Below are 26,394 nucleotides of genomic sequence, written 5' to 3'. Positions count from 1 at the left end.
ATAAAATGTAGTATCTTTCTTCATCACTAGCCTGACCCTTAGTGGGCAGGGGTAACCTCTGACTTAAATGAAAAATATCTGATCCTTCTATGGATATGAGCATCATGCCAACTTTGGCAACGGCTTTGCTTGGGCAGCTCAAATGCATTAGCCCATGGTAATTCCTGGAAGGCAGCCAGAGGGGTGCTCTGGAAGATGCACGAAAGCTGGGCACAGCCAGAAGCTTTGCGGTAGAGCCAGACAAGTCAGTGCTGGCTAGATGGATCCAGAAGCACCAATGACCACAAAGGTCAAAAGAGAAACAAGTAAGGCAACAGACTCTTTATTTAATGTGGTTTAAAATACATCAAAATCAAGTCCCTGGCTGTTGTGAATACCAAAAGGAGACAAAGAGGCTGTCAGCACAATTTTAAAACAAATCTGGGCGGCCAGGTTGAGCCACATGGGAAGCAGTTACAGGGACAGAAGGCAGCACCCCTCCCCCAGGCAGATACCTGGCTGTCCCTGGGGTGACCACCTCTGTGCTGCAAAGGTGGGAGGGCTGGAGCCACAGCTGGATAATCCACTCAGCAGGCCTTGGCCCTCCCCAAAGCCACGAGGGCAGTTCGACTGGCCTCTTGGTCAGCCCTCAGCAGGGCCACGGTGATGGGGGCAGAGGAATGGAAATAACCATCTTTACAGACAGAACATTCTCCTACAGAAAGTGCCTGAGCTCAGCCCATGGTCCGAAAGCCTCATGGAAAACAAATTATAACAAAGTGCTGCTGAAACCTCTTCACAACCTGGTGTATGTGAGGCTCTCAGCTGGACAAGGTCCTGAACACAAATTACCGTCAGCAGGGACAAGGGCTCAAGGCTGTGAGCCTCGCCGGCTCTGGTCCCCTGGAGGAAAAGCTAGCAACTGAAGAATCCAACACAGCACTTGGTCCTAAAACTGAGGTCACGTGCACGGGACCTGCCCTGGTGAGGAAGGCACTGGCCTTCATTCAGATAGGCCGCCTTCCCCGCATCTGGCCCAGGCTCCTGGCTGGTGAGGGCAGCACCCAGGTACCTGGGTTGACTTTGGAAAGCAGAATGAACAGAGCAGCTGTAGTGATTGGTGTGATGTGGTCAACAGAGAGGAAGAGAGAAAATGGGATTCCCATCTATAGCTTGGTCTGGATACCTAGACATGGCTGGAGCGGAGAGCAAAGGTTTGACTTGCCCAGGACCTAGATTCTGGACCTGGGAAGACCAGCTGGGGCCACACCGTAGCTCATCGTAGCCCCACAGTAGTTAGACTGGGTCTCAGAGGGCTGCTGTGCTGCAGTCATGATTCCCCACCACCACACTGGGCTCCAACAGCTCCCCCTATCCCCCCCTCCCGCCCCCCCCCCCCCCCCGACCCCATAGGCTCTACGAGGTAGCTGAAGCAAGGGAGGCAATCACATGGGCTACGGCAGGCCTCCTGCTATTTAAAGCAGGCAGGCAGAAGCTTCTGCCTCTTCCCTGTGCTTCCAGAACCCAGCAAACCCTGTATGGGGTTGGCAGTTCTTGTGTGTTTCAGCCTGACACAGGCATTGTTGGAAGAAGGCCTTATTGGGGCAGGAAAAGGCATATCCAGGGACCATTCCAGATACAGGAATTTCAGAGGGAAAGATCTCAGGAACATTTCTCCACAGGAGGGAAGAAGCTCAGCCAGGGATGGCAAGTAAGTCTCAACACTTCTACTGGCTGCTGGGGGAATCTTGGTTAATGAGGATATACCAGAGGTTAGTGGAAAACAATCTAGGCCAATTAGTGGTATCTGCCATGGGGGGCAGAGGCACAATGGTGTGCCATTCATTTGCCATCTCTGTTCTAGGTCATAACATGATTCAGGAGTACTTAACACTCTTTATGAACCTATTTATGTGATGGACTGAAGTAAAAGGTGTGGAGAGTGAGCTGGTCGTGCAAGATGAAGGGACCTGAAGGATAATGAACCAGCTTTAAGGAAATCCAGCAAGAAAAGCTCTATGACCCTGTGCCTCCCTCAGCTGCACCGAAGCCAAGGCCTGGCTAGAGGTGGGATCTAGAACCTCAAGCCCAGCAGAGCCCAGCCTCTGGGTCTGAGACTCGTTCTGTTGTTCCAGAAAATTGCTCTGCACAGACTGGCTAGTGCCCTGGCAAGTGTGCAACCAGCAGAACTTTCAGTCTAGAGTAGCAAGTTTGGGGGGCAGGGACCAGACACAAATATTTGCAGCCACCTGTGGATTTCTGAGGCTCAGCTGTCAAGTCTCACTCTATCCCTTAGCTATCAGACAAGAGCTGGGAGGTGGAATGTCAAGGAGGACATACTTCAGCTCTTATTCCTTGGGCAATGGAACCAGAGCAAATCTCAAGGATTGCACATTAGGGATGGGGTTAGAAGCAGAAACAGATTCATAAAAGCCAAAGGGACAGTTGGGCACGGGGCCCAGCAACTTCCGCATGGAGACAGTAGTGATGGGAATCAGCGGTGGCCTCCCAGGATTGAAACACAAAGGCAAGCTTGTGGCAAAACCATTAGATGCCCTTTCCTTTCTCCTACCACAAACAATCTGGTTTCACCAAACAGGAAACCTCAGCACCAACGTGGCAAAGGTACCAGGTCGGATGGTGAGGGTGGTGGCACTGGAGACCCAACTGCTCCAGGACCCCTCCTCCTCCCTCAGATCAACACACACACGGTCATGTGCAAAACAAAAAAACAAAAAACAAAAACCTTCAGAAAGCATCCTTTGGGTGATCTCTTGTCAATCATTTGTGCAGGCTAGAGAGGCACCTGTGAATGATAAGGCTACTGAGAAGCATCACTGGCCTGGTCCTGGCACCACCTGAGGGCAGGGGAAGCGGTGCCCGGGGGCTCCCTAACAGTGTACCAGCCCATAGCAACTTTCCCCTGGTCCCCCATCCGAGGCAGGACAGCAGCTGGATCCCTGGCTGTGCGGGCCCTGCTAGGGCTCCGCCCGGGGACCCCTTCTCCAGGTTGAGAAGCAAAGGAACTTCCAGGGGAGCTAGGAGAGCCAGGACTGCCCAAGCCCTGCTAACAAGGGAAACACGGTCAAGGCCTGAGTGTGTCACTTGTCACGAGCTCTGAAGGGCAGGTCTAGGGAGGGGTCTAAGCCTCAAATCAGGCAGGGGAATGCTCAAGTCACTTGTCCTGCCAGCTCACTGTGACAGCAGCTACAGATGACAGCTTTTTAAGACTCTCGAGCTCCTAGAAGAGCCAGTGACTTCACCTGTACACAACCCCACCTCCAGTGCAAGCCCACTTTACACTTACAGATAGAAATGTAGGAGGCCTTGCACATATGCCGTATGTATGTAAAACTGACCCACAAAATCCAAAACTGCGAAGTGTCAGATGCCAGCCAGGTCAGAGCACCCTGGGCCTCAGCACTGGACTGCTTGGCGGCGGGAGCCTTGCATGGGCCAGGCCTGGCTGGGCGGCTTGCTCCCTTCCCAGCATGCCCCCCGTGCCAGGCTCCCTAGGCGGTGGTGGAGGTGGGCTCCTGGCGCCCTGCTTGGCTGAGTGTTTCTGTGCTTGGTGCTCCAGGGCAGCAAGGAGCTTCTGTGGCCCTTGGGGAGCTAGGTGACTGAGCCCCAGGCCCTTCACCACCGTGCTCCTTGGAGGCAGCTGGAGCCTCTGGCCTTTGCTCAGGGCCACCATCAGTGAGGGAGCCCTGGCCACCAGCACTCAGGTCCTGTACCCTTTTGTTCAGGTCATTGCGTTCTGTCTGCAGCGCCCGGCACAGCTTCTCCAGCCTCTGGATTTTTACCTGCAGGCCCTCCAGCTCCTTGTCCCGGAGTGTTTTCTAGGGGGAGAAATGGAGCCTTTAGTGCCATGCCATCAAACCCCCATGCAACAGCACCTCTTGGTAGAAAACATCCACACTTGAAAGATGCTGGGGGCAGACCAGAGTCAAAAGCTGGTCCCTTCCTAGGAAAACAGCCCTGGTGTGATGCCAAGACGTGGCTGTAGGTAGGGGGCAGTGTGGTGCAGAGAGGGAGCATGACAGTGTGTTTCTCCATTTATCCACCAGATGACCTTGGCAAAGTTAAGACTTGGCTTTTGAGCCTACTCCCTTATCTGTGAAAATGGACTACTAACACCAACCTCACAGATCTTGAGAAGATTCGATGAACAGGCATTATCTAAATCATTCAGGAGGGTCTGGCATACGTAGCTACGCCAGCAGTTAGTTCCCTTATCCTACATCTCAATCCACGAAATCAAAGTAGCTGAACTACTCTGCACATAAACTGTGTCCATCATTGTAGCCCTTAGTTTTTCCGTTCCTGTGTTTCTTTCATCCATTTGTTCTCTTTGCTTCTACTGCAAACCTGCTACTGGGCTCACCATCTCCCACAGGGAAACAGCTGGCAGTGCCTTTGGACTTGGACAGATGGACACGTGAGTCCCAGCTTCACCTAGTGCCAGCTGCAGGACTTACTGGTCAAAGTAGAGGAAAGGGCCGAACACTCAAAAACTGCACCCGCCTCCCCCCAGCGGCAGAGCACACGCAGCCCACCTCCTCAGCCATCTCAAGCAGGGCCTTGTTGCTGCTCTCCCACCGGGACCGATACATGGTGGTTTCTTTCTCCAGCTTCTTGATCTTCTTAGTCATCTGGGTTATGGGGCAGACAGAAGGAAATGGTCAGGGGCCAGACTGTCTACGCATCTGTGTCTCCAAGGTGGGGGAACAGTCCTGAGGGAGCAAGGCATTACAGGGCAGAGTCGGTGCCTTTGGTGCCACACCAGGACATCTCAAGTTAAGTGCCACCACCAACAACAGAAAATGACAAGGCTGCCCCTTCCCCTCGGACAACCTGAAGGATGCACATATCAGTGATGCTTGAGGGACTGAAGGATGCACATATCAGTGATGCTTGAGGGAGCGGAAAGGTTCTGATGCCTCCTTACAGCCCACCTTTGCTGACAATCACACTGTTACTGTAAACAGCTCCCCACACAAAGCACCCCAGGGGCTGGGGCTTCCTGACGATAGGCCCAGTGCTCAATTCTGAATGAAGCAACTTGTGCCCTGGAGCCATATGCAGTCTGGACACTGTTACCTTTTCCATCTCCTGCTTGAATGTGGTGAACACCTCACTGCTTTTGGAAAGAGTGTTCTGGAACTCTTCAAACTTCTCCGTGTACAGGGCAAGCTGGGTGAAAAAGAAGTCCGAAGATTAGGCTTCTCCGGGGGGCACTTCTGGTTAACACGGTCAGATCCACGCTTGGACCTCTGACCTGACAATTCTATTGAGGTACCCTTTTTCTTTAAAGCAAAAAACTGTGTATTTGGAAGGACAGAATCCAAGATGCTAAGCCTGGAAAGCAGGATTTATGCTGCCTTACATTTTGCCTTTATGTTTGTTTTCAAACTTTCCTTCGGAAATTAAGTACAACTTATGTAGTTAAAAACAACCATCGCGTCGCTGCCTCCTCAAAAGTAGCACACGCTTCCAACTAGGAACGAGGTCCTTCAAGCTCACCTAGCCACCTGGTCACCACCACAGGTGCCTGGTGGGTCCAGAGGGAACAAAGGCTCAGCAAGGTCACACAGCAGTCAAAGTGGTCCTAGAACGAGGGTCCTATTTCCCTCCCCCAGGATGGATCCCAGCGAGGGGCCTCAGATACACAGGGTCACGACACACATGGTCTCACCTGCTGCTTCAGGTGGGTCTCCTGCTGCTTCATCAGCTCACACATCCTCTGGGATTCCACTGCCTCTTTGAGGAGCTGTTTCCAAGACAGGACCCCGGATCCTGTCAGAAACCCCTAGGGGCTGTTTGGCCTTTTTAAGCCACATGCCCAAGAGCCCGCCGAGGCTTCCTGCTCTCAGACTGCTATCTGAGGGAAAAGTGTCCTGGTCTGGCCAGGCGGCAGCCTCTCCCTTACCAGCTGAGCTGGAACCCAACCCACCTCATCCCAGACCCTCCACCCCCGGGGCCCGAGCCTCACAAAATCCTTCTCCCGCTGGTGCCTCTCCTCGGCCTCCTTCAGCATCTCCTGGGCCTGCTGGAGCTTGGCGTCCACCAGCTGCTGCTGCAGGTCCTTGTGTTTGAAGACTTTGTCGATGTGCTGCAGGAAAGCACGGTGGGAGGGCCACCTGTCAGCGGCACCCTTTCTCAGGGAGGCCTGGCGGCTGCAGGGACATCCCATCTGCAGAGACGAGGGTCTCCTGCCCATCCTCCCATCTCGCTCTGACTCCCACATCTACCATAGCACGTGGGCCCCAGATCCCCGGAAGACCTACTTCCCAACCTCACCTTGTTTCTCTCCAGTCAGTCCTGGGTGTGCACAGGGATGAAATCGGCTCCCAGGAAGCCAAGAAATGAATACCCTCAAACCTCCAGCCCCAAGAGATCACTCCGCTGGGCTAACAACCCTCCCTTCTGTGGCCCGACTCCCTTGTAGATGGGAAGAAAGGACAGAAACGACACCTCCACCAACACAACGGCTTAGCTCAGTTGGCAAAGACCCGCCCCACCTACAAAGATTAGATGTGCAGATTTCGAGGAGTGGCAGTCCTAACTGCTGGAGGAGCCCTGGGAGCCGGGACCAGGTGAGAGGGCAGGAACGGAGAGAAGGTGATGGACTCAAGTACTACTTCAGAGGTCAAAGCAACTGACAAAAAGGAACGTGGGGATTTTATATACTTTTTGGACAGTGAAGGAGAGGTGGCTTGGAGACGGGTGATGGCTGTGAGGGACACCTCACCTCCTCCCGCAGTTCATACTGCTCGATCAGCTTCTTGAGCCTCTCGGCCAGCTCCATGTTCTCCTGGCGGAGCTTGGAATTGCGCTCATTGTGCTGCTCCATCTGCAGCTGAATGTCATTGAGTGTCACCTGGAAGTGTGAGGTCACCTCCTTGCGTTTCTCCTCTTCTTCCCGGGCCCGCTGCACACCTTCTTCCTGGGCAGAGAAGTCAGCCCCAGCTTCATCACCCGCTGCTCCCCAGCCAGCAATGGTCTGTACCAACAACCCCCTCTGCTCTCCAAGTCAGGAGCAGCCAGGTTCCAAGAAGTCATGCAAAAAGGGCTCCTAACGAACCCGTCTATCAGGTGACATCAAGTGAGAGATTGTCTTCCTAGAAAAACGCAGGCATACACGTAACTGCCATTCTAAAGCAGCCTAGATCTCCCGAAGCCCTTTCTTCCACACCTCAGGTTAAGAAGTCTTAATTTTTGTGCTTTCATCTCTCCCTTCCCCACCCCCAACCAACTCAAATGCAGTAATCCCAGGGTTGGCTAGACTGTGCAGAATCAGGCACGCAGACATATTGGCAGGAAGGCCATCTGGCTAAACCATTAACGTGTATAGTGTGTATGCTCTTTGACCCAGACATTTCACTTCTGAGATTTATCCTATGGATAAATTCGATATAATTAGCCAGGGACATATGTAACAAGAATTTTCACTTTGCTCTACTAATGTAATAGTGAAAAGTTAGAAAAAACCCCAGCGATTCCTTAACTAAGGCACTGATGAAATACAGTATATCCATACAACAGTGCTGTTAAAAATGAGTTACTCCTAAATTGATAAGGAAAGAGAGGCATTCATTATGCAAAGTGACAAAACGGAACAGAATATGAAACAACAGAAGTATACCTATGCCATTTAGAAAATCCTATATAAGACTACATACGTGTTCAGGAAAGTCTAAAGTCTGTACATAAACTTACATGTAAGTAGTTACTTCCCAGCAGTTTCTACGGGACACTGGGGTGGAGGAGGGTGGGCAACTGTCACCTTTGTTATACTTTTGTCACCTCTGAATCTCTCACATCGAGTTTATGTTAAAGTTGAAATGTTTTCAAAGACAAACTAAAAATGAGCAAAACAAGTTGCAAACTACCACATATTTGCCAACCCAAATCTGTGAGGGATAAAGGATACACATAAAACCGCCCCCAGAGGTCACAGCAGTGACTAGGCTCTGACCACATGAACCTCCTCCTAGGAGAGGCAGAACCGGGAGAAAAGAGCCAGCATCCGGGACTGCTGGAATCTGCAAGAGGAGCCACCCGGCAGTGCAGGGCCCCGGCCTCCCTGCGAACTGCTAGGGAACGGAGTGGTGCTGAAGCCCTGTGTCCTGGGCTCCCTCAGCACCTCGGCCCTCACCTTACGGGATACTAGTCCAGGTCAAGTGCTGACTAGATGCTCTAAGGTAGGGCGCCGCTGGGGACATCTAGTTCTCTGCTCCAAGCCCGCGCTACTTGCTGAGGGCAAAGCCCATCAGAGAGGAGCTGGGGGGGGGGGGGGGGGGAGTGCCCACCTTGAGGGAGCGGTTGTGGCGCTGCAGCTCGCGGCACAGGCTCTCCAGCTTGCTGCGGGCCAGCACGGCCTTGCTGTGCTCCCCACGCAGGTGGTCCTTCTCCTGCACCAGCTGGCTCTGCTTCTTCTGTAGCAGCTTCATCTGCTTCTGGGAGTTCCGATGCTCCTCCAGCTGGGGGCAAGGAGGGCAAGTGCGTGCCCTGTGGGACTCTTCCCAAGGGCCCCTCCCCAACCCCATCTCCCGACCCTGGCTGTAATCACTCCAGCTGGACGTGGTGCAGGAGCTTTACACACTTTGATAAACCCAGAGGCCCCATCTCGAGGACACAGAGACAAGTGCCCAGGACAAGCAGGGGTGCAGATCCCAGTTTCTGTAACTGCTCTGACTCAAGAAACAGCTCTCAAGACTCTCAGGCCATTACACTCCCTCAACTCTTGGGACACTCATGCCCTCAGACGAGATCTCCTGCCACCCCCTCCTTGTACTCACTAGACCCATCACTCCCCCTCTTGCTACCCCGAGACTTAGCACCACTTCTCTCACCACGATGCTGTTATCATTTTGGTCTTACATTATGGACAGACCTTAACTTCGTCCTCAGACCCTGTCCTCTCCGCAGATCAGCTTCCCTCCCATGAGCCTATTCAACGCAGCTACAGTGTGACTCAGTTATGTAATTACAGTTTTTCTAGTGGCTACAATAAAAAGGTAAAAAGCAGGGGCACCTGAGTGGCTCAATCGGTTAAGTATCCGACTTTGGTTCAGGCCATGATCTCATGGTTCATGAGTTTGAGCCCCGTGTTGGGCTCTTTGCTGACAGCTCGGAGCCTGGAGCCTGTTTCAGTCTGTGTCCCTCTCTCTCTCTGCCCCTCTCCTGCTCACACTGTGTGTCTCTCTCTCTCTCTCTCCCAAAAATGAATAAATGTTAAAAAAAAAAAAATTAAAAAGGTAAAAAGTAGGTGAAATTAACATTAGTAAAATATTTACTTAATCTAATACCTGAATATTTTAATTTCAACCCGAGATCAACGCAAAACACTGGAGATATTTAATTCTTCCCCTTTCCTCAGGTGTTTCAAATCTGATGTGTATCTTACAACACTTACAACACATCCAAACTCAGACCAGGCATACTTCAATTGGCCAGTGCTTACTGTCCTGGACAGTCAGGTCTAGACTTTGTCATTACCCAGAAGCACATGCACCTCCCTTATCTCATCCCAGGGCAGGACCAACTATAACCTATCATTCTAGCTCATTCCAATATCTGTGGACCCAGAAATTCTACCATACTGGACCTCCAACTCAATGACCCAACCATCCTTTCACTTTCCTTGAACCTTCTTTATTTTATATGTAAAACATGTATAATAAAAGTGTCTTTTGAGAGAGAGAAAGAGTGTGTGTGCATGCATGTGTGAGCAGGAGAGAGGCAGAGAGAGAGGGAGGGAGGGAGAGAATTTTAATCAGGCTCCACACTCAGCCTGACACAGGGCTCAATCCAACAACCCTGGGATCATGACCTGAGCCAAAATCAATGCTTAACCGACTGAGCCACCCACTTCTTTTCTTTTTTTAATATTTATTTTTGAGAGACAGAAGAGAGCACAAGCAGAGGAGGAGCAGAGAGAGAGAGAGAGAGACACAGAATCCGAAGCAGGCTCCAGGCTCCAAGCTGTCAGCATAGACGTGGGGCCTGAACCCACCCACTGTGAGATCGTGACCTGAGCCAAAGTCAGACGCTTAACAGACTGAGCCACCCAGGTGCCCCCAGACAACTATCTCCTCCTCCTTTTCACCTCTCCTCAGCCCCAGCAGGGAGATCCCATCTCCCTGGGAACAGAAGCAACCAGAGGGGGTGGCACAAGCTACACCCCTGCCCATCCACCTCCACCTGCTCTCTCCTCCAGTCACCGGGCCCCAGGCGTGCTTCCCACCACAGCCGACCCTCTCCTCATGCTCTGGCCCTTACCTCCTCGTCTACTTGAGAACATCACCCTAGTGACTCAGCTCCTCCTCTCTGGCTTCATCAATCGTTCCCTAGCTGGCTCATTCTGAAGGGGTGCTATCTTTTTCGTACCTTGTCCTTTATTTAGTGGTTATAATAACCCCAGTAGGCAGATGCGATTTCCCCCATTTTACAAATGAGACCACTTCTCTATAGAATTCCAGGTAATAAATGTAAATGGAATGAAAGAATTTAAAAATAAGTAGTTAGGCAATGACCCTCAGTGGATGAATCCGTTCAAATTCTGATGGAAACCTGTCAGGGGAGGAACCTGGCTGGCCCCACCTGAACCCAGTGGACAATCTTCCATCACTGAAAGTGGGAGCAGCACACTCTGTTTCTCTACAGAGGACCATTTATGAAGAGTTCTGATCAAAAGAGCTGAACTCAGATCGGATCAAGCTTCTACAGCTGATTTCCATTTTATCTACAGGAGGTAAAGGGACAAGTTAAATGCTACCACCAAGTGAGAAAGTGAGATACCCTACAGAATAAGTGACCTGCAATAAATCAATGTCATGGGGAAAACAGTAGGCAGTAAGATGAAGACTGTTTTGGAGTAAAAGGAAAAAAAAGTTAAGGACCCAAAGTATTAAATAGACCTCCTCTGGCCCGACTGTCACCAAACTGATATTTTAAACAACTGGGGAAATTTGTGTACTAAAGAACATCACACGATTAATGCTAGTCTTGTCAAGTGTGATGACGACGGCACTGTGCGTTTCCATATTTTGGGGAGATGTACACTGAAGCACACAGGGGTGAGCTGACACGGTGTCTGGCACGGTGGCCAGGCAGCTAGGGCTCGACCACTGGAATGTGAAGCTTCTCCTCTTACAGTCAGCCTGGAAGAGGCCGGCTCGGACTTGACTCCCCACTTAACAGATGGGGAAAAGACTCAAAGAGGTTGAAGAGCAATTAAGCCACCCACCTGCCCCTGCACCCTCCACCCCACGCCAGGTGGCCTGCTGACTTTCCAAGGCAGGGCGGGTGCAAGAAGGGGGAGAACTGACCAGTTCAGCATACTTCTTGCACAGAGCTGCCAGCTTCTCCTCTGGGGTGCTCAGCGTGTTCAGTGTCTGCATCAGCAACGTGATCTCCTTCCCTGCAAAGCACAGGGAGCAAAAAAATGTACCCCCTTCTCTGGGGGTCTCCCCAGGCCTGGGCCCACACTCTTCGGCAGCCCTCTCTCCTCATACTTTACACTTCTGTTTGTTGAACTGGCTGCCGACCCGTTAGACCATGTGCTTTATGAGGTTTGCTGCCAACCCAATTCTGCCTATTGCTGTGGTCCCAGTACTGCCCGGTACCGTCCCCGGTGCCCACCTCAGAGGATGTACTCAACAAATGCTTAATAAATGAATGACTGAATATATGTGAAGACTCCCTGGTGAACACCAGGGGTGGGACCACAAAAGCTGCCTGCTCCAACAACAGGAGAAAAAAAAATGTCCCATCTGCAAATTACGTGCTACTGTTTCAATGCAAGGAAGGCCCTCATGAAAGAAGGATGCAAAAAGGAAGAGGTCTCCTTGAGAACTACAAAACTCTCTTCAACAGAGGCAGTCAAATAGCGAACTTTATTTATTTTTTCCCTCCCCCACCCCTTCCAGACAGTGAACTTTAAAACACATATACCTTCCAATATTTGACTCTAAGAGTAAGTAACAACAAAAACAAACAAAAAACCTTCTTTCAATCAGGATGACAGGCAGGAGGTGGGGAAGCAGGGACTAAGACACGGATATAATATCACCTAACTTTGATTCTTTAACACACATTAGCCGCCCAACCCTCCAATGACTTCCCCTCACTGTGCCTGAGTCGAGTCTGCCTTCTGTCTCCCTGGAAGGCCGCTGTACATAGCACAGCATCAGGCTCCTGGAGTGTCAACCTTGGGAGGCTCCAAAAGATCGGTGCGGAGACCGCAAAGCACATGTACACAGGCCAAATCCAACCCAAAGAGGGGTTTTGTTTGCCTCCTAGCATATTAGTTGTCAATTGCTAAAACTCCAGAGAAATTTCATGGCTATACTTAGCTTGTAATGTTACATGCTATCGACAAGCTGGGACCAACCAAGTGGCAATCACCTCTTTGGATGAAGTAGGCGATGTCTTGGTCTTCATGGGGCCCTCTGTCTAACTTGGCTTATTTGAGTTTTCAACCCTGGTCTAGTCTAAATCTTATTGTAGACAAGTGAAAACTAAGGACCAGAAGGAGAAAGGTCTTGCCCAAGTTCACAGTGCAGGTTAGAGACAGTGCTGGCTGACATAGGAGCCCACTCGGGCCTCCTGCTCTCCATTTTCTCAAAGACAGAGAAAGCAGGCTAGATTTTGGTTCTTACTTCCTTCCAAGGCCAGAAGTCCCTATGCAACGAACAACTCACACACCTCTCTGTACTACGGCCTACAGCCCCAGCTTAGATCAAACTAATGTAACTTGCTGCTCTGGGAAGTAGTTTCCTCTGAATCCTGGCAGAGCAGGTTAGCCCAGGGAATGTTGGGTCCAAACTCCCCACCTTACCAGCCTCACAAGAAGCTGCCCTCTGCTCACCCAGACCCTTGGCTTTCTTCTTCTCCTGGGGCCTTCGGTGATCTCGGTCTCCGACCTCGTCACTTGCTCGGATCTCATCTGTGCCTGGCTCCCCTTTAGAGGTCTCCTTCTCACCATTGACTACTGGGGTCTCTGGCTCAGGCTCCCCATTCCTCGAGGCATAGGTCCGGGACTTGTCTGCATCTTCAGGTTCAGCAGGCTCACCTTGTGCCCCATCCTCACCTGGGCCCCCCTGATTGTTGTCTACACAATATGTACTCAGGATGTCTTCCAGCTGGCGGCTCAGCTCCTCAGAGACATCTCGGAGGGCCCCGGACTGAGCAGTTTTGGCTTGTGCTCCTACAGCAGGGCAGGACAAGGGGCAAAATGAAAAACAAGATGGTTACACCAGCAGTTGGAATTTCCAGGCCCAAACTTATTGGTTTGGGTTACATGTTGCCCACCTTCTTTAAGCATCAGTTTACTTACCTATAAAATGATACAACTATGTCCTACTATTGCCCAACCATGTGTTTTGTGAGTGTCAAACAAATCAAGGAAATAAAGCATCCAGCACATAGGGCTGGCACACAGCTGGAGCTCAACGTCTAGTACATCCCCTTCTCCTCACTGCAAGAATTATTTCTTGCTATTAAAAAAGTTCCAGGAATGGCTCCAATATGAAGAGCAGTTACCCACTGGTGAATGAGGGGTTTCTAACCCGGGTTGGCTGGTTGGGTGTCTTCTTTGGCTGCCCCCTGATTTAATCCTGCCAGAGCCTTCTCTCAAGAGTTCTGTTCCAGTGCATACAGTGGGAGGCGCTATCACCCCCCCACCCTCCCCACTCCGGGAAGCTGTACGGATCTGGGGGTGGGGGGGCCGGTGGCACAGACAGCGGCCAAGGCCTCTGACTCCAGAAGCTACCCTGGCGCACCACAAACTCCTCCCCCTGCCCGCTGGAAAGCAGAGCTGGCACACACCCTCAGTCTTCCCCGGAGCCTGGCTGGAAGAACCTTCGGCTTCTGTCGCAGGAGCCGACTGGCTGGGCCGCCCCTGGGCTCCCTCTGGTCCTGCTTCCGCTTGCCCCGCGTTGCTTTTTGCATTGGAAGTGTTGCCCGACTGCTTGGCAGCCCCATTCTTTTTGTCTTGGTTCTTCATTGTGGTCTGCGGTGCTAGGCTGGGCGCGGATCCTATAGAAACAAACACACTCTCTATTCTCCAGACTTCAATAGTCTTCACAGCCTAGACCCGAGATCCCTGTACCGGGTGCTCAGAGCTTCTTAAAACACGCCGGCCGGCCTTCACGGGAGGGAGCCAACGGTTCTGCCTCTGGCCAGTGAAGGAAGCTCGACGCGCCCAGGCAGGTTTGCAGGACGCCGCTCCAGAAGCGGGGCAGGCGAGGCCTCCTTTCTCGATCAAAACCGCTTCTCGGCACTACACGACCCCCTCACTGCAGGCCCAGCGAGGGATAGGCTCAGGGCCGGAGACTGACGTGGCGGGACGCTCGATTCCCATCCCTCCCCCGGCCCCCAGGCCCCACGTGGGCCCCCCCGCGCGCGCAGCCACCCACGCCCCGCGCGCCCTCCAGCAGCGCGCACCGCCCGCCAGCGCATGCGCAAAGGCCTCAGCCCTGCCCCCCCTCCCCCCGCCGCCCGCCCCCCGTCCCCCGCCTGGCCTGAGTCCTCCCGCGGAATCGGCGTGAGTCCCACCACTGGCCGAGAGCGTTCAGGCCCACAGACCCTCTGGTCGCCTCGTTCCCCCAGACCGCTACACGAACCTCACTGCCAACGTTCCGACAGCTTCGCCCGCTCTGGCCTCGCACCGGAAACCCTGGGCAACCGCTGCCGGCCGAGCCGCCTTCTCCCGCTACAGCCAATCGATAGCCGGCACTCTCGCGGTGCTTGCTGGGAAAGATGAAGCGACGGCGGCCTCTGAGGTGGGGGAGTTGGGAAGGCGGGGGAGGGAAAGGACTACAAGTCCCGCCAGGCGCCGGGGCTGACGCCCCCAACTCCCAAGATGCAATGGAAAGAACTTTAGTCGTAGGAGCCGGATACCCAGGAGGTCTGAAAGGAGCTAGTCATTCTACACAGATACACGAGTCCAGCCCGTTTCTGTCATGCAGAAGTCCAAAGCCCTGCTACTGGCTGTTCTCTCCTGCAAGCCCCGACAAGCCTTAATCCCCTTTTGTGAACATCTATAACTAGGAGGAACTCCGAGGACAAGGGATAGAAGGAATTTTGGGCTGGGAATCTGGAGACATGCGTTCCAGTCCTAACTTCATCACTAATTTGCTGTGACCAGACAGTCTCTCCCAGGGCCTCATTTTCTGTATTCAAATGAAAACTCTTCATAACCATAGCAGTTCTTTGAGAGCTTACCGTGTGCTTTCCCGTCTACTAGCTTAATCCTCGTAACTACTTATCAAGAACAGTAGTATTTGTTATTCCCATTTGCATCTGAGGACAGTAAGGTAAAAGATAACTTTGTCACATCATTAATGAGTGGTTCAGGCAGGGATTCAAAAGCAGGAAGTGTGGCACCAGTACCCATTTTAACTACTGTTCAGTACCCTGATTCGTAGCCAGGAGAAATAACCACGGCACACTTTCCCTGAGGATGAGTCAAGGTAATTTGTGAAATTATTTCTATCCCTTCTCCATTACTAGCCCTAGTCCTTCTTTGGAAGAGTCTGAGGGGCCTCTGCAAGCAGTTTGGCCACAGCAGATTCCTGAGCCTTTTCTTTGACTGGCCCACCCTCTACAGACAAAATCCCAGTTGCACTGGGCCAAAAGGGGGGGGGGGGGTTGGGGGGGGGGAGAGAACCCAAACTTTCTCCAAACGTGAGATCAGTTCTTTTTTCAGCTGCCTATAGATAAGAGAAAAACAGCCAACAACCCACGTGCCTGGAATTTAATGCCTAAATGGTTTGACTTTTGTTTCCAGCCAATTCTGTCCATGCCCTCTGCCTTTTTTGCTTCCAGTATACTCTCAATCTTTCCAGGATTTCCGTTTTTTCAGGTGCTATTCCAGCTTTCAAAATGCCCTTCTGGCAAAAACAGTATTTTTAGGCCCAGCACAAAGGCCACTTCACTTCAGAGCCTTCCCGGTGCTCTGCAGTCTGTCACAGCTCCTCGGTCTGGATAGAGCTCTGTAACAGCATAGTAATGGGATGTTGAAATTATTTGCTTACAAGTCAATGAACATTGTAAGAACTATTGGTTAAATTCTAGTCCTACAGCCTAGCATCAGTCTGGGGCAGTGAGGTTGAGAATGAAGTTGTGCAAATCGGGCATTGTTTTGGGGCTCTTCAAGATGTTCAGTATTTTCCTCAGACTGCAGGGCAATGCTCTTCCCCATCCCTTAGTCTGCTGTTTACCAGGTAACATTGAGAGTCAGTGTGGCTGAAGGTGGAACTCAAGCCAGAAGGGTTTGGAATCCAGGCCTCTGAGAACCAAGGCCCTGATTATTTCCAGACAAACATGTTGGAAATCTCTTGAGGAGGTAACATACAAATCAGGCCTTGATGGATTCCCAAGGGAAGAGGGTGTTCTAGGCAGAGATAAAGGTATCATAAGAACAACATATGCATGGGGTGATTGGAGGAATAACGTAGCCGGAAGGATCAACAGTGGCCTACAGGGGCCAGCTGGGTAATGAGTAGGCAGGCAAGAAATAAGAAAATTTGAGAAACATGGGTTGAAAGTTATTTTCTCCTTTGCTGTAAAAGAAAATAGCAATATTAATACCTGCCAGTCAGTCAAGGAGACTGGAATGGTGGAGATTGTGGTAAAATAGAGCTCGTGCAGATTGTTTTCAAGCAGAAACTCAGACCCAGTAGTGCCAGCTTATTTTTCAAGATAGATCTTTAAAAAAAAAAAAAAAAATGTTAGCAAGGGGGGCCCCTGGATGGCTCAGTCGGTTAAGCGTCTCTTTGATCTTGGCTCAGGTCATAATGTCGTGGTTCATGGGATCGAGCCCCGCGTCGGGCTCTGTGCTGACAGTGTGGAGCCTGCTTGGGATTCTTTCCCTCCCTCTCCCTCAAAATAAACATTAAACATTAATAAACATTAAAATCCTCCTTTTGGGTTGAATCAGCTTTTTGGCTGCTTGTTTGTTATCTCTGTCCTGGAACTGATCTAAATGTGAGTAGGGCTCAAAGGGCTATGAGTGGGGCTGATAAAATGTCAAAATCCTATAAACTCTAGAAAATGCAAACTAAAGTATTGTGACAGAACACACAGCAGTGGTTGCTGGGGGTTGGGTGGGGAGGAATTCCACAGGAGCTTGTGGAGAATTCTGGAAGTGATGGGATATGTTCACTGTCTTGATTGTGATGGTTTCATGGGTGCATATGTCAAAACTTATCAAGTTGTGCATTTTAAATATGTACCATTTACTGTATGCCAATTATATCTCAATAAAGCAGATTTAAAAAAATTCTTTGTAGCAGGAGTAAGCTGCTGCAATCCTAATTCCATTGTTAGGCCCTAAGTTTAAACACCCTTTCCTCATTCACTTCCAAAAACTCCAGTTTAGGATCATTCCAAAGAAGACAATTTAGAACTTTGCAACAGGTTTTTATTTTTGCTTTATATCTAGTACAGTGTTTGAAACCTAAAGAAATACATTTTCTCTTCAAATTTGGATGTGTATATAAATATCATTTGTCTGGACTCAGCACACTCAATGCCACGGCTTCTTGGCCTATGTCTGCTCTGAAATCATCAAGCTTTGTCTGTCTACCCAGGGGCCCTGAGAACACGGAAAACAGCCAGAGTTTATAGTTTTTGGAAAACTAAAAGCAAATGAATTTGGAAAGAATAAACCAGTGAGGAAAAAGTTTCGATTCAGCTTCCTAGGGTCTTTAGCTGGGAACCCAAGCTGTTTTTGAAGGACATCCAGTCTGTCTTGGGTGGCTGGGACCTCATACCGCCTTCCCACCCCCCATGCTTCTTCAGTGGTTCAGTCAGATAGTTCCCACAGAAGCTGGCTAAAAGAGACAGTACCTAGCTCCAGGGCCTGAGAGTTCTTGTAGAGGTGGACTCATTAAAGACATCCTGAGTCGGAGGTTCCCAGCCAGTCTCTGGATCTGAGCTTTGACTTCCTTCACTGCCCCCAAGGCATGGCAGAGTTCTCTCTCCCCAAACCCAAGGGCTGAAAATCTAACCTACACAGGGGAGCAAGTCTGGCCGTTCAGGTATGTGCTAATGTGAACATCAGCAGTCAGGCTGGCCCAGAAGTAGCACGGTAGGCCCAGACCCACTGGAGACCTTTCTAACACACTACACAAACCTTTTCCTGGGTGCTTTGGGCCCAACCCAAAAGTTAATGCCGACTCCCACATCTAGTTTTGGTTCTACACATACCCCAGGCCTGATGCAAAATGCCATCTCAGAGGAAAAATAACAGCTTTAATTCACAGACTTGACTGATATGATGGACTTCAAATTCTTCCCTTATCGTGGTCTTAGTGTGGGGGTGGGGCTAGGGGGTAGACAGTGGGATGACTGAATCATTTATGAAGGCCTTGGCCAAAGAGCAGCTAGTGTCTACCACATGGATCCCCGCAGGGCCAAATTCTCAGCTTGCTGGCTTAACAAAAGAATTCAAAAGTTAAAACAAAAAATACTGGACAAGATTGGTCTACAATGTGAAATCCTAAACGGCTGTGGAAGAAACCTACTCTGAGCAAATTCTCAAGTCTCACGCACTCACTTCTAGGATAGTCCTACCTGGAAGATGTTGCTGCTGGTTATGAACACTTCCTATGGTTCAGCACACTGAGCCTTGCGCCCTTCCCTCTTCCAGGGAGGCACAAAGGCACACACAGTCCTGAGGCCTCCAGCCAGTTCTCCTTACAGCTCCCTGCCTTCAACTCAAACTCCAGAATCTGAGCTCACAAGATGAATCTACTGAGGAGTCAGAGATGATGGATACCAAGCTGAATGAGTCTCAGGGAGGAGATGTGGCCAGAACAAATGAGCTGAGGCCTCCAAAGAAGGACACTGTGGGAAGAGGGGTAAGTACTGTTAGGTGTTCATCTCCTTCCCTTCTAGTCTGCTAGAATGGGTAACTCTACGATGTAGAGGAAAGGCAGGTAGTAGACATGAGAAAATGGAAATCCAGTTCATTCTGCTAAGACGGTTTTCATTTTAAACTGGTGTGGCTTGAGAGAAATAGAGTGTGCCTGAGAGCCTTCTTTTGCTCTTCCTTGACCAAGTACAGTAGCAGCTATAATCTGTGCAGTTTAGCTCCAAGAAACAGGGCTCTGGGAAAGTGGCTTCCAGGGCAAAGAGTAGGAGTAGGCCTAAGGGTTCTAGGTAAGGGGGGGGGGGGTGGGAGCAGACAGCAAGGGTTCCTGAAAGCTGAGGTCATCAATGCCTGCTCCTCTGAAGGGTCATTTGTACACAACGCCCCAAGTAACTAGGCTGGCCAGCTGAAAGTGGAACCCATGTGGTTCTACCGGAAGGCTGTAGCCAACACCAAGGTGAGGCAGTTAGCCACTGGGGATAGCTCAGAACTGAAGGCAGGTTTCTGAGATTAGAGACTTTATTAGTACTAGAGAAGATATAGGGGGTCGGATAACCAGAGGGGCTGGCAATAAAGAAAAGCTGGCACTGTTCAAAACAGTACTAGAACACTTGAGCTAAGAAGGCGGCTCCTTGTCCTCTAATCCACACCTAGATACCTCCACCTCCACCAGAGATCTTAAAGTGGATAGACCAGCCATGTGCCAACATAGGGAGATTCTGAAAACATGTCTTTTCAGGCTATTCCCTACGACAGGCTGGGGAGCCCCTTCATCCCTACAACATCCATTCAGAAATCCACCAAAAAGTGGCCTTCGACTTCACCAAGGCCAGGGTCTAGAGTCCAAGTGGGGGCTGCCCACAAAGAGTGGCTGTCAAGGCTGGGCCACAGAAATAATGTTTTGCTTCCCAAGAGGGCCAAAGGAGAGGAGACAGAGAAGGTGGTATTACTGCCCCTGTGGGCTGGAAGAATCTTACCTGCTGGCTGAAAGGGTAGGTTAGAGGGAAATAATGGGAAAATATGGTCTGAGGAAGACACCAACAAAGGAAAGCTCCTAGAGGCCACTTTATCTGATGAGAAATCTGTCCTCATGTTGTGCCCTGGGAGACTTCACCTTTGAAGTCCTTGGAGAAAACTGGCTTTAAGCAGCAGCCAGAAGATCAAAAGAGAATCTTCCATCTGGTACAGGCCCCAGATCTAAAGTGTAAGATTTTAGAGGCGCAGTTGGGAAAAGCAGGATGTGTATGTCTCAGAAGAAAAATCTGGCCCCAATGTCAGGGACTCAACTATTGCTTGAGATGTATAAAATAGGTCCTACTAAAGTGCTTTGCCCTTTGGATAAGGATGGGGGGCATGCGCGGGGGGCGGGTGGCTTTTCTTTGAACTGTAGGAGAACAGTTTTGTGATGGAGTCAGCTGGCTAAATGACAAGGGTCCTGCCCCTTGCCTACTTGTGGGTTGGTAGCTGTCATTCTTAAGCTGAAGAATAGCGTCTGACTCACTAAAGTGTAACAGCATTGGTGTGACTTTTTAGTGACAACCACAAGCCCCAAACCACCTTCCTTAGAAAATGGTTCTGGAGTTGGATCTCAACACTAGAAGGAGAGGGCAAATTCAAGACCAATGGCCGACAGTGAGCACCTAAACTTTAGATCTGTAAGCAGAGGGGTATAGGTTTAACCTGAGCCGGGGGGGATATGTGGGAACAGGAGCAAGAGTGGCACAGTCTCTGGGGAAGGGGAACTACAGCTTGGTGCAGGGACCCGACTGTGCCCACAGCTCCGCAGCTGGTCTACACTTAGCCAGCAGCTTTCTCCATCCTTCTCCCCAACAACTGGGCTCTACTATCCTGTAATCCACCAAAGCGCAGGCAAGCCACTGAAGCATCACTCTAGCTTTCCTCAAAGAGAAAAGGCATTAGGATTATAACTGTCACCAGGAAGGGCAAGACCCAAACCAGGTCCAAGAATTCCCAAACAGGAAAGATACCAGTGACTCTCACAAAAGTCCGGAGGCTGCTAAGTTCTGTGATAACTGGAGAAGCAGCCATGTGTGATAACTTATGTGGACAGGGCCTTTGAGACTGAATCTGAGAAGAAAGACTGCTTTTTGGGTTTCCTAATATAAGCAGGACGCTTAGCAGTAAGGACTAGAGTGGTAGACTTCACTGGGCCCTGGGGCCATCCTTGCTCCCTTCAGGTACTGGGACAATCAGACCAGGCTGACCTGCTATGTAAAGGTTCCAGCGCTAAGGGTTGGTCCCAGGTTGGTGGCCCAGAACCTAAGCAGAGAGGAAAAGGACCAAGCTCAGGCTCCCTGAGCAAAGGAGCTTCCCCATCTCTTTTTGGTCTTCCTCACAGTATCCTACTTCTAGAAATTACAGACAGTTCTTCCTCTTGAGACCAATTAAGATTGACCTACCTAATATATAGAATATAAAAAAATACAGAACTTTTTGACATTCTCTCCTTTGGAAGTAAAATATACATGATCCAACTATGGAAGAGGAAGAGGAAGAGGAAGAGGAAGAAGAAAGGCCAAAGGCAGGGATCCCTGGCTATCCCAATACATGACGCTCTCACTCCAGCCTCCTCTGCAACTTATGGGTCACCAGAGCAAGGACTTTCTCCTCAGGAGAGAGGAAGGCCCACAGCCCCCTGTCTCGTGCTTAGGAGAAAATACAGCTACCTCAGAGGTTCATTCAACTCCGAGGGGAATTTTCAAGTAAACAAATGAAGTTGGGTCGCACCATAGGAAGGTGGGTAGGAAACATGGGATCAGTAGCGACACATGGGAAGCCCCATCTGAAGGCCTGTGCTCCTCCCCTCCCCTCCCACTGGTGTACTTGCCCCTGGAGAGGGAAGGAGATCTCCCAAACTAAAGAGGTCTGGAAAGGGGTTAGAGAGAGGAAGGGGCCTTTGTCTCATGGTGACCTCCCCCTCAGCCTCTAGTCCCAGACCATGCTGGCAGCTGGGATTCCTAAAACCAGGAACTCATGGCTCTTGGAAAGAGCAATCTTAATACAAGAAAAATGTGCAAAAGAAAAAAAAAATTAAATAACTCAATCCAAGCATACAAGATTAATATTCTGTCAGAGCAAGAACACTTTGTTTTGGATTTCTCCCCTCCCCTCCCACCCCCCACCTCTGGAACATTCCATCTGCTCAAGTACCCAAGATAAGAGTTACACAGATCAGGGCAGAGAACTGGGAAGGATGAAGGAAGATAAAAGGGAAGGAAGTCACCACTAAAGAAAAAATAAAATTAAAAAAAGGTGCAAAATTGATTACCTCAGTCCTCCTTTGTCTACCCCTGGGGCTCCTGGGTTAAAGACATATGTGCAGCCAAAATATAGTGTAAGGAAGAAAAACCCAACACGTCCCCTTCTTGTCACAAAACCCAAATGTGAGCCTCAGATGGTTCTGTCTGTCCAGAGGGTGCTCCCTCCAGGGAAGGGGGCGGAGCAGGTCAAGAGCACAGTTTCCAGGGCAGCAGAGGTGTATGGTGGCTGATGATGGGGGGGCTGGTTTCCCGCCCACCAGAGGGCTGCTTTTCCGCTGGTTGGTGGTGCTTCCCATCCCCTCCCCTCCCCGGAGGCAGACATTATAGCTGGAAGCCCTCCATGGGGGCCTCAGGCTGCTGGAAGATGAACTGCTGTTGTGTCTCATCCACTTGGGGGGCCAGGCTGCTGTCATCATCTTCTACACCAAAGTAGTGCTCAATGAGGTCGAAGGCCTTCTGGTAGATCTCCTGGTTCTCATGGCTCTGGAGAAACTCAATTTTATCCAAGCCTATGGTGGCAAAAAGGAAGGAGGGACAAGAGTGAACTGTGATTGCTTTTCCACGGGGCCATGAAATATTTATCTGTTTTTCCTTCCTTGTGGTATGTTAATGTTTACCAACACACGTAATGTGATCAGATCTCTCTTTGACCCCAAAGAAGAGAATTAAGACCTTTTCCTAAAACTACATAACCCCAAAGGAAAAAGCCCAAAATGTCAGCTATAAGCCAGAAGTTCTAGTCCTGATTCTGCTTTTAACTACCTGTGTGGCCTGGGCAAATCATTAGTTTCTCTAAAGTCGTAAGATGAGCACTCTTACTGGAACTTGCTAGACACTCAGCTAGAAGCATACCTTCCAGTGCCTGATTCTCTCATCAATTCTACAGCTTTATTTTTGCATCTGTGCCATACCTACTTACTAGACAGAACCTATCAAAAAACAGAACTGATCTACTGCTCCTCGGAGGGAGAAGGATATGATGGGATAGAACTTTGCATTCAATGATGACCCCCCCCAAATCCCACAGCCTCACATGTATACTACTTTGGGGGCTCACAGTCCCTGGGTCATGACCTAGAACTTCTCTACTGAAGGCAGAGGTGAGGTTGGGGAGAGGGCACATACCATAGGCTTCCTCGATGAGGCCACAGTAGGGGTTGACCCCTGAGCCACTGCGCTTGCCCTCTTGCTCTCCAAGCCGAAGGATGTTCTCCAGCCCATTGAGGGCCACCTGCACAATCTTCGAATCCATCACAGTCAGCAAGTCACACAGGGGTTTGATGCAGCCCAGTGAGACCAGGTACCTAAGGGCAGAGACCGGGCAAGTTCTAAATTAACAAAGCGCAAGGGAGGTGCTAGGCAGGTGCTGTGGGGCCTGTGGGTCTCCCTCACACATCAGGACTCTGAGCAACCCCCTCTTGCTGAGCCTTCACAACCACCTATCCTTTATCTCAGTCTCTCCATCCTCCCAATGCTCCAAGTCTAGTTCATTTCCATGGGGAAGGCTGTCATAGATTCCTCTCATCTCTAATGTCCCCTTAGTGTAATGTTACCACTCTGAACACATTGCTTCCCTGCTTAAAATTTTCAGTCCAAGCTCTACAGGCATGACAAAACAGACCCTCAACAATCAGGTTCCTACCCATCATCTCCCATCACCTCCCATCATTCTCTTCCAAAGACCCTACCTTCCAAATGTGTAAACATCTCCAAGTTTCTGATTCTTGTGCCTTTACTTACGCTTTTTCCTGTCCCAAAGGGCTTTTGCAACCCTGTGTCCTTCAAAGCTTAACCAATGGCTATCCCCTTTCTCCTAAGGCTTTAAATATATTGAATCTATTCCTACTTCTCTTCCTGGGCCACAATCTGAGGGCAAAACACTTGTCCAGTTCCCATCACCCTTACTCATGTTGATAACGGAAACCAGAATCAAAGAACGCACACACATACAGTGGCTTTCTATTTGTTTCTCCCAAGTGTCACCCCCAAAAGTGATTTCCCAAAGAAGCTGTTGTGAATGAGCCACAGTTTGGTTCTCTTTCATTTATATGGATAATTGGGAATTACATGGATTTAAATTTCTCTGGAGAAAGAAGTGGAGGAGAAATGGATGTCTGTGTTATAGGTCTCTATTCTCTAGGAAGGAAAAGAAGTTCATGCTTTAGAGCAATCTATTCCAAATTTCTGTACCAATCTAGCATCTTACCAGTTAAACCAGCTGCTGGTTTAGATCTGGGGCATATCTATTCCAGAAAAGGCAGTTTAGCGGTCACTGCAGACCATGAACCAAGAAGAACAGTATACATACCACTCAAGACAATGAAAAATGAATGTGATACCTGATCTGCTCAGGGGTTCCTCCTGATGTGGCATTGGTGATGGCCCAGGCTGCCTCTTTCCTTGTACGGAACTCTGCTTTCTGAAGGATTTCGATCAACACAGGGAAGATATTTGCATCTATGACAGCCTGAGAGAAGATGGGGAGCAGGGTAGAGAGAAAGTCACTTCAAAAAGAGTAAGCAAATCTAGCCTACAAAATCAGTTATGATTCAGACATCTTCCTCTTCCTGGGAATCCTCTGTTCTCCCCGTAGAGAAGCTACAGAGGAGCCTGGCTTCTTAGAAAGAATCTTTAATAGCACATATTGGCCCCAATTTCTAAAGGGAAACAAATTCTTTCTTCTGGAAGCAAATAACCCACAACTGCTCAAGTTCCCATGCCTTCCCATCTGCTCCTGCCCTCCCCTCCACTGCTTGTACCTGTATTTGAGCCCTGTTGCCAGCAGTGATATTTGAAATGGTCCAGCAAGCTTCCTTCCGGATTGACTCCTTGGGGCTGCTCAGCAAGTGGAGGAGGCAAGGGAGGGCTGAACAGTTAAGAATGACCTAGAACACCAAAAGCACAGGCAATAAAAGAAAAATTAGGTAAACTGGACTTAATCAAAATTAAAAACTTTTGTGCATCAAAAGATACCATCAACAGAGTGAACAGGTAAGTCACAGAATAGGAGAAAATATATGCAAATCATATCTGATAAGGATTAATATCCATAATGTATAAAGAACTCTTTAACAACTAAACACAAAAAAACTGAAGAACCCAATTAAAGAATGGTCAAAGGGCTTGAACAGACATTTCTCTAAAGAAATACAGATGGCCAATAAGCATATGAAAAGACACCAAACATCGCTAATCATTAGGGAAATGCAAATCAAAACTGCAATAAGATACCATTTCACACTTATCAAGATGGCTGTTATAAAAAAACCCAGACAATACAAGTGTTGGTAAGGTTGTGGAGAAATTGGAACCTAGTATATAGCTATTGGAGGTATAAAATGGTGCAGCTAGTGTGCAAAATGGTATGGTGGTCCCTCAAAATCTTAAACATAAAATTAGCATATGATCCTGTAATGCCACTTCTGGGTATGTACCTAGAAGACTGAAAGCAGGGACTCAGATACTTTTGTACACATTGTTCAACACAGCATTATTCATAATAGCCAAAAGGTGAAAACGACCCAGGAATCTATCAACAGACAAATGGATAAACAAAATGGGATATATGCATACAATGGACTGCTTACTATTCAGTCTTAAAAAGGAATGAAGGCATGACACATGCTACATACGGATGAACCTGGAAGACATTATGCTAAGTGAAATAAGTAGACACAAAAGGACAACTATATATAGTTCCATTTATATAAGGTACCTAGAGCAATCCGCTCCTAAGAGATAAAAAGTGTTATGATGGTTACCAGGGGCTGAGGAAGGGGTGGGGAGGATGGGGAGTTATTATTAAATGGGTACAGAAAACCAGTTTGGAATGATGGAAAGTTGTGGGGATGGATGGTGTTGACAAATAACAAGGTGAATGGACTTTCTGCCACTAAACTGTACACTTAATGATAAAAGCAGTACAATTTATGTTATGAATGTTCGCACATACATGCACACACTCGCGCACGTGCACACATACACACACACAACAATGACCTAGGTAGTGAGTGTGGGTTTGAGTGAGATCACTCAAGAATTTGTCAAGAATCCTACCAAATTATGCCAACTCAAGACTTAAACAATACTCTGATCTCTAGCCTTTGAACAAAGGACTGTTCCTACTGTGCCCTCACTGGAAGTATTATTAACATGAGATGGGATTCTAAAGGTATAGGAAGTAGGGATAAGGTTCTGCAGCTTTTAGTGTCTCCTGGGGACCAGGACTCCAAAACTTGAGAATTACCCTAT

The 26,394-nt window shown here is 49.4% G+C and overlaps 2 protein-coding genes across 4 annotated transcripts in view; both read right to left on the bottom strand.

Moving 5' to 3' along the window:
• Positions 1-306: 306 nt before the first annotated feature.
• TXLNA (taxilin alpha) lies at positions 307-14,755 on the bottom strand. Of its 2 annotated transcripts, XM_027059794.2 has the most exons (11): positions 14,610-14,755; positions 13,813-14,022; positions 12,854-13,192; positions 11,313-11,404; positions 8,292-8,462; positions 6,731-6,925; positions 5,972-6,091; positions 5,675-5,749; positions 5,080-5,172; positions 4,536-4,631; positions 307-3,818 (listed from the first exon to the last, which is right to left on the bottom strand). In XM_027059794.2, exons 2-11 carry the CDS (start codon positions 13,988-13,990, stop codon positions 3,492-3,494), a joined length of 1,686 nt encoding a protein of 561 aa, XP_026915595.2. In that variant the 5' UTR covers positions 13,991-14,022; positions 14,610-14,755; the 3' UTR covers positions 307-3,491. The 2 variants fall into 2 exon arrangements, with proteins under 2 accessions (XP_026915595.2, XP_014936086.3); XM_015080600.3 differs by lacking the exon at positions 14,610-14,755 and having other exon boundaries at positions 13,813-14,371.
• A 2,633-nt stretch (positions 14,756-17,388) lies between these two features.
• KPNA6 (karyopherin subunit alpha 6) overlaps positions 17,389-26,394 on the bottom strand; it is a 64,984-nt gene continuing 55,978 nt past the window's right edge. For both annotated transcript variants that reach the window (XM_015080606.3, XM_015080605.3), the window contains exons 11-14: positions 24,903-25,028; positions 24,483-24,610; positions 23,269-23,447; positions 17,389-22,652 (exon numbers count right to left, since the gene is read on the bottom strand). In XM_015080606.3, the coding sequence (XP_014936092.1) occupies positions 22,465-22,652; positions 23,269-23,447; positions 24,483-24,610; positions 24,903-25,028 (621 nt within the window). In that variant the 3' untranslated portion in view covers positions 17,389-22,464. The remainder of the gene's footprint in view (positions 22,653-23,268; positions 23,448-24,482; positions 24,611-24,902; positions 25,029-26,394) is intronic.

The sequence above is a fragment of the Acinonyx jubatus genome, chromosome C1 (genome assembly GCF_027475565.1).
Source record: "Acinonyx jubatus isolate Ajub_Pintada_27869175 chromosome C1, VMU_Ajub_asm_v1.0, whole genome shotgun sequence".
Lineage (NCBI taxonomy): Eukaryota > Metazoa > Chordata > Mammalia > Carnivora > Felidae > Acinonyx > Acinonyx jubatus.
The sequence above is the reverse complement of the archived record's forward strand: the minus strand, read 5'-3'. Positions and strand labels throughout refer to the sequence as shown.

Bases quoted from the DNA above. Each gene is read 5' to 3' on its own strand.
- TXLNA (XM_027059794.2), bottom strand. From the start codon at position 13,990: ATGAAGAACCAAGACAAAAAGAATGGGGCTGCCAAGCAGTCGGGCAAC. The intron at 13,193-13,812 runs GTGTGTGCCAGC...GCCCTGCTGTAG, and splicing joins GGCTCCGGGGAAGACTGAGG to GAGCACAAGCCAAAACTGCT. The intron at 6,092-6,730 runs GTGAGGTGTCCC...GCTTTCCTGCAG, and splicing joins AGTATGAACTGCGGGAGGAG to CACATCGACAAAGTCTTCAA.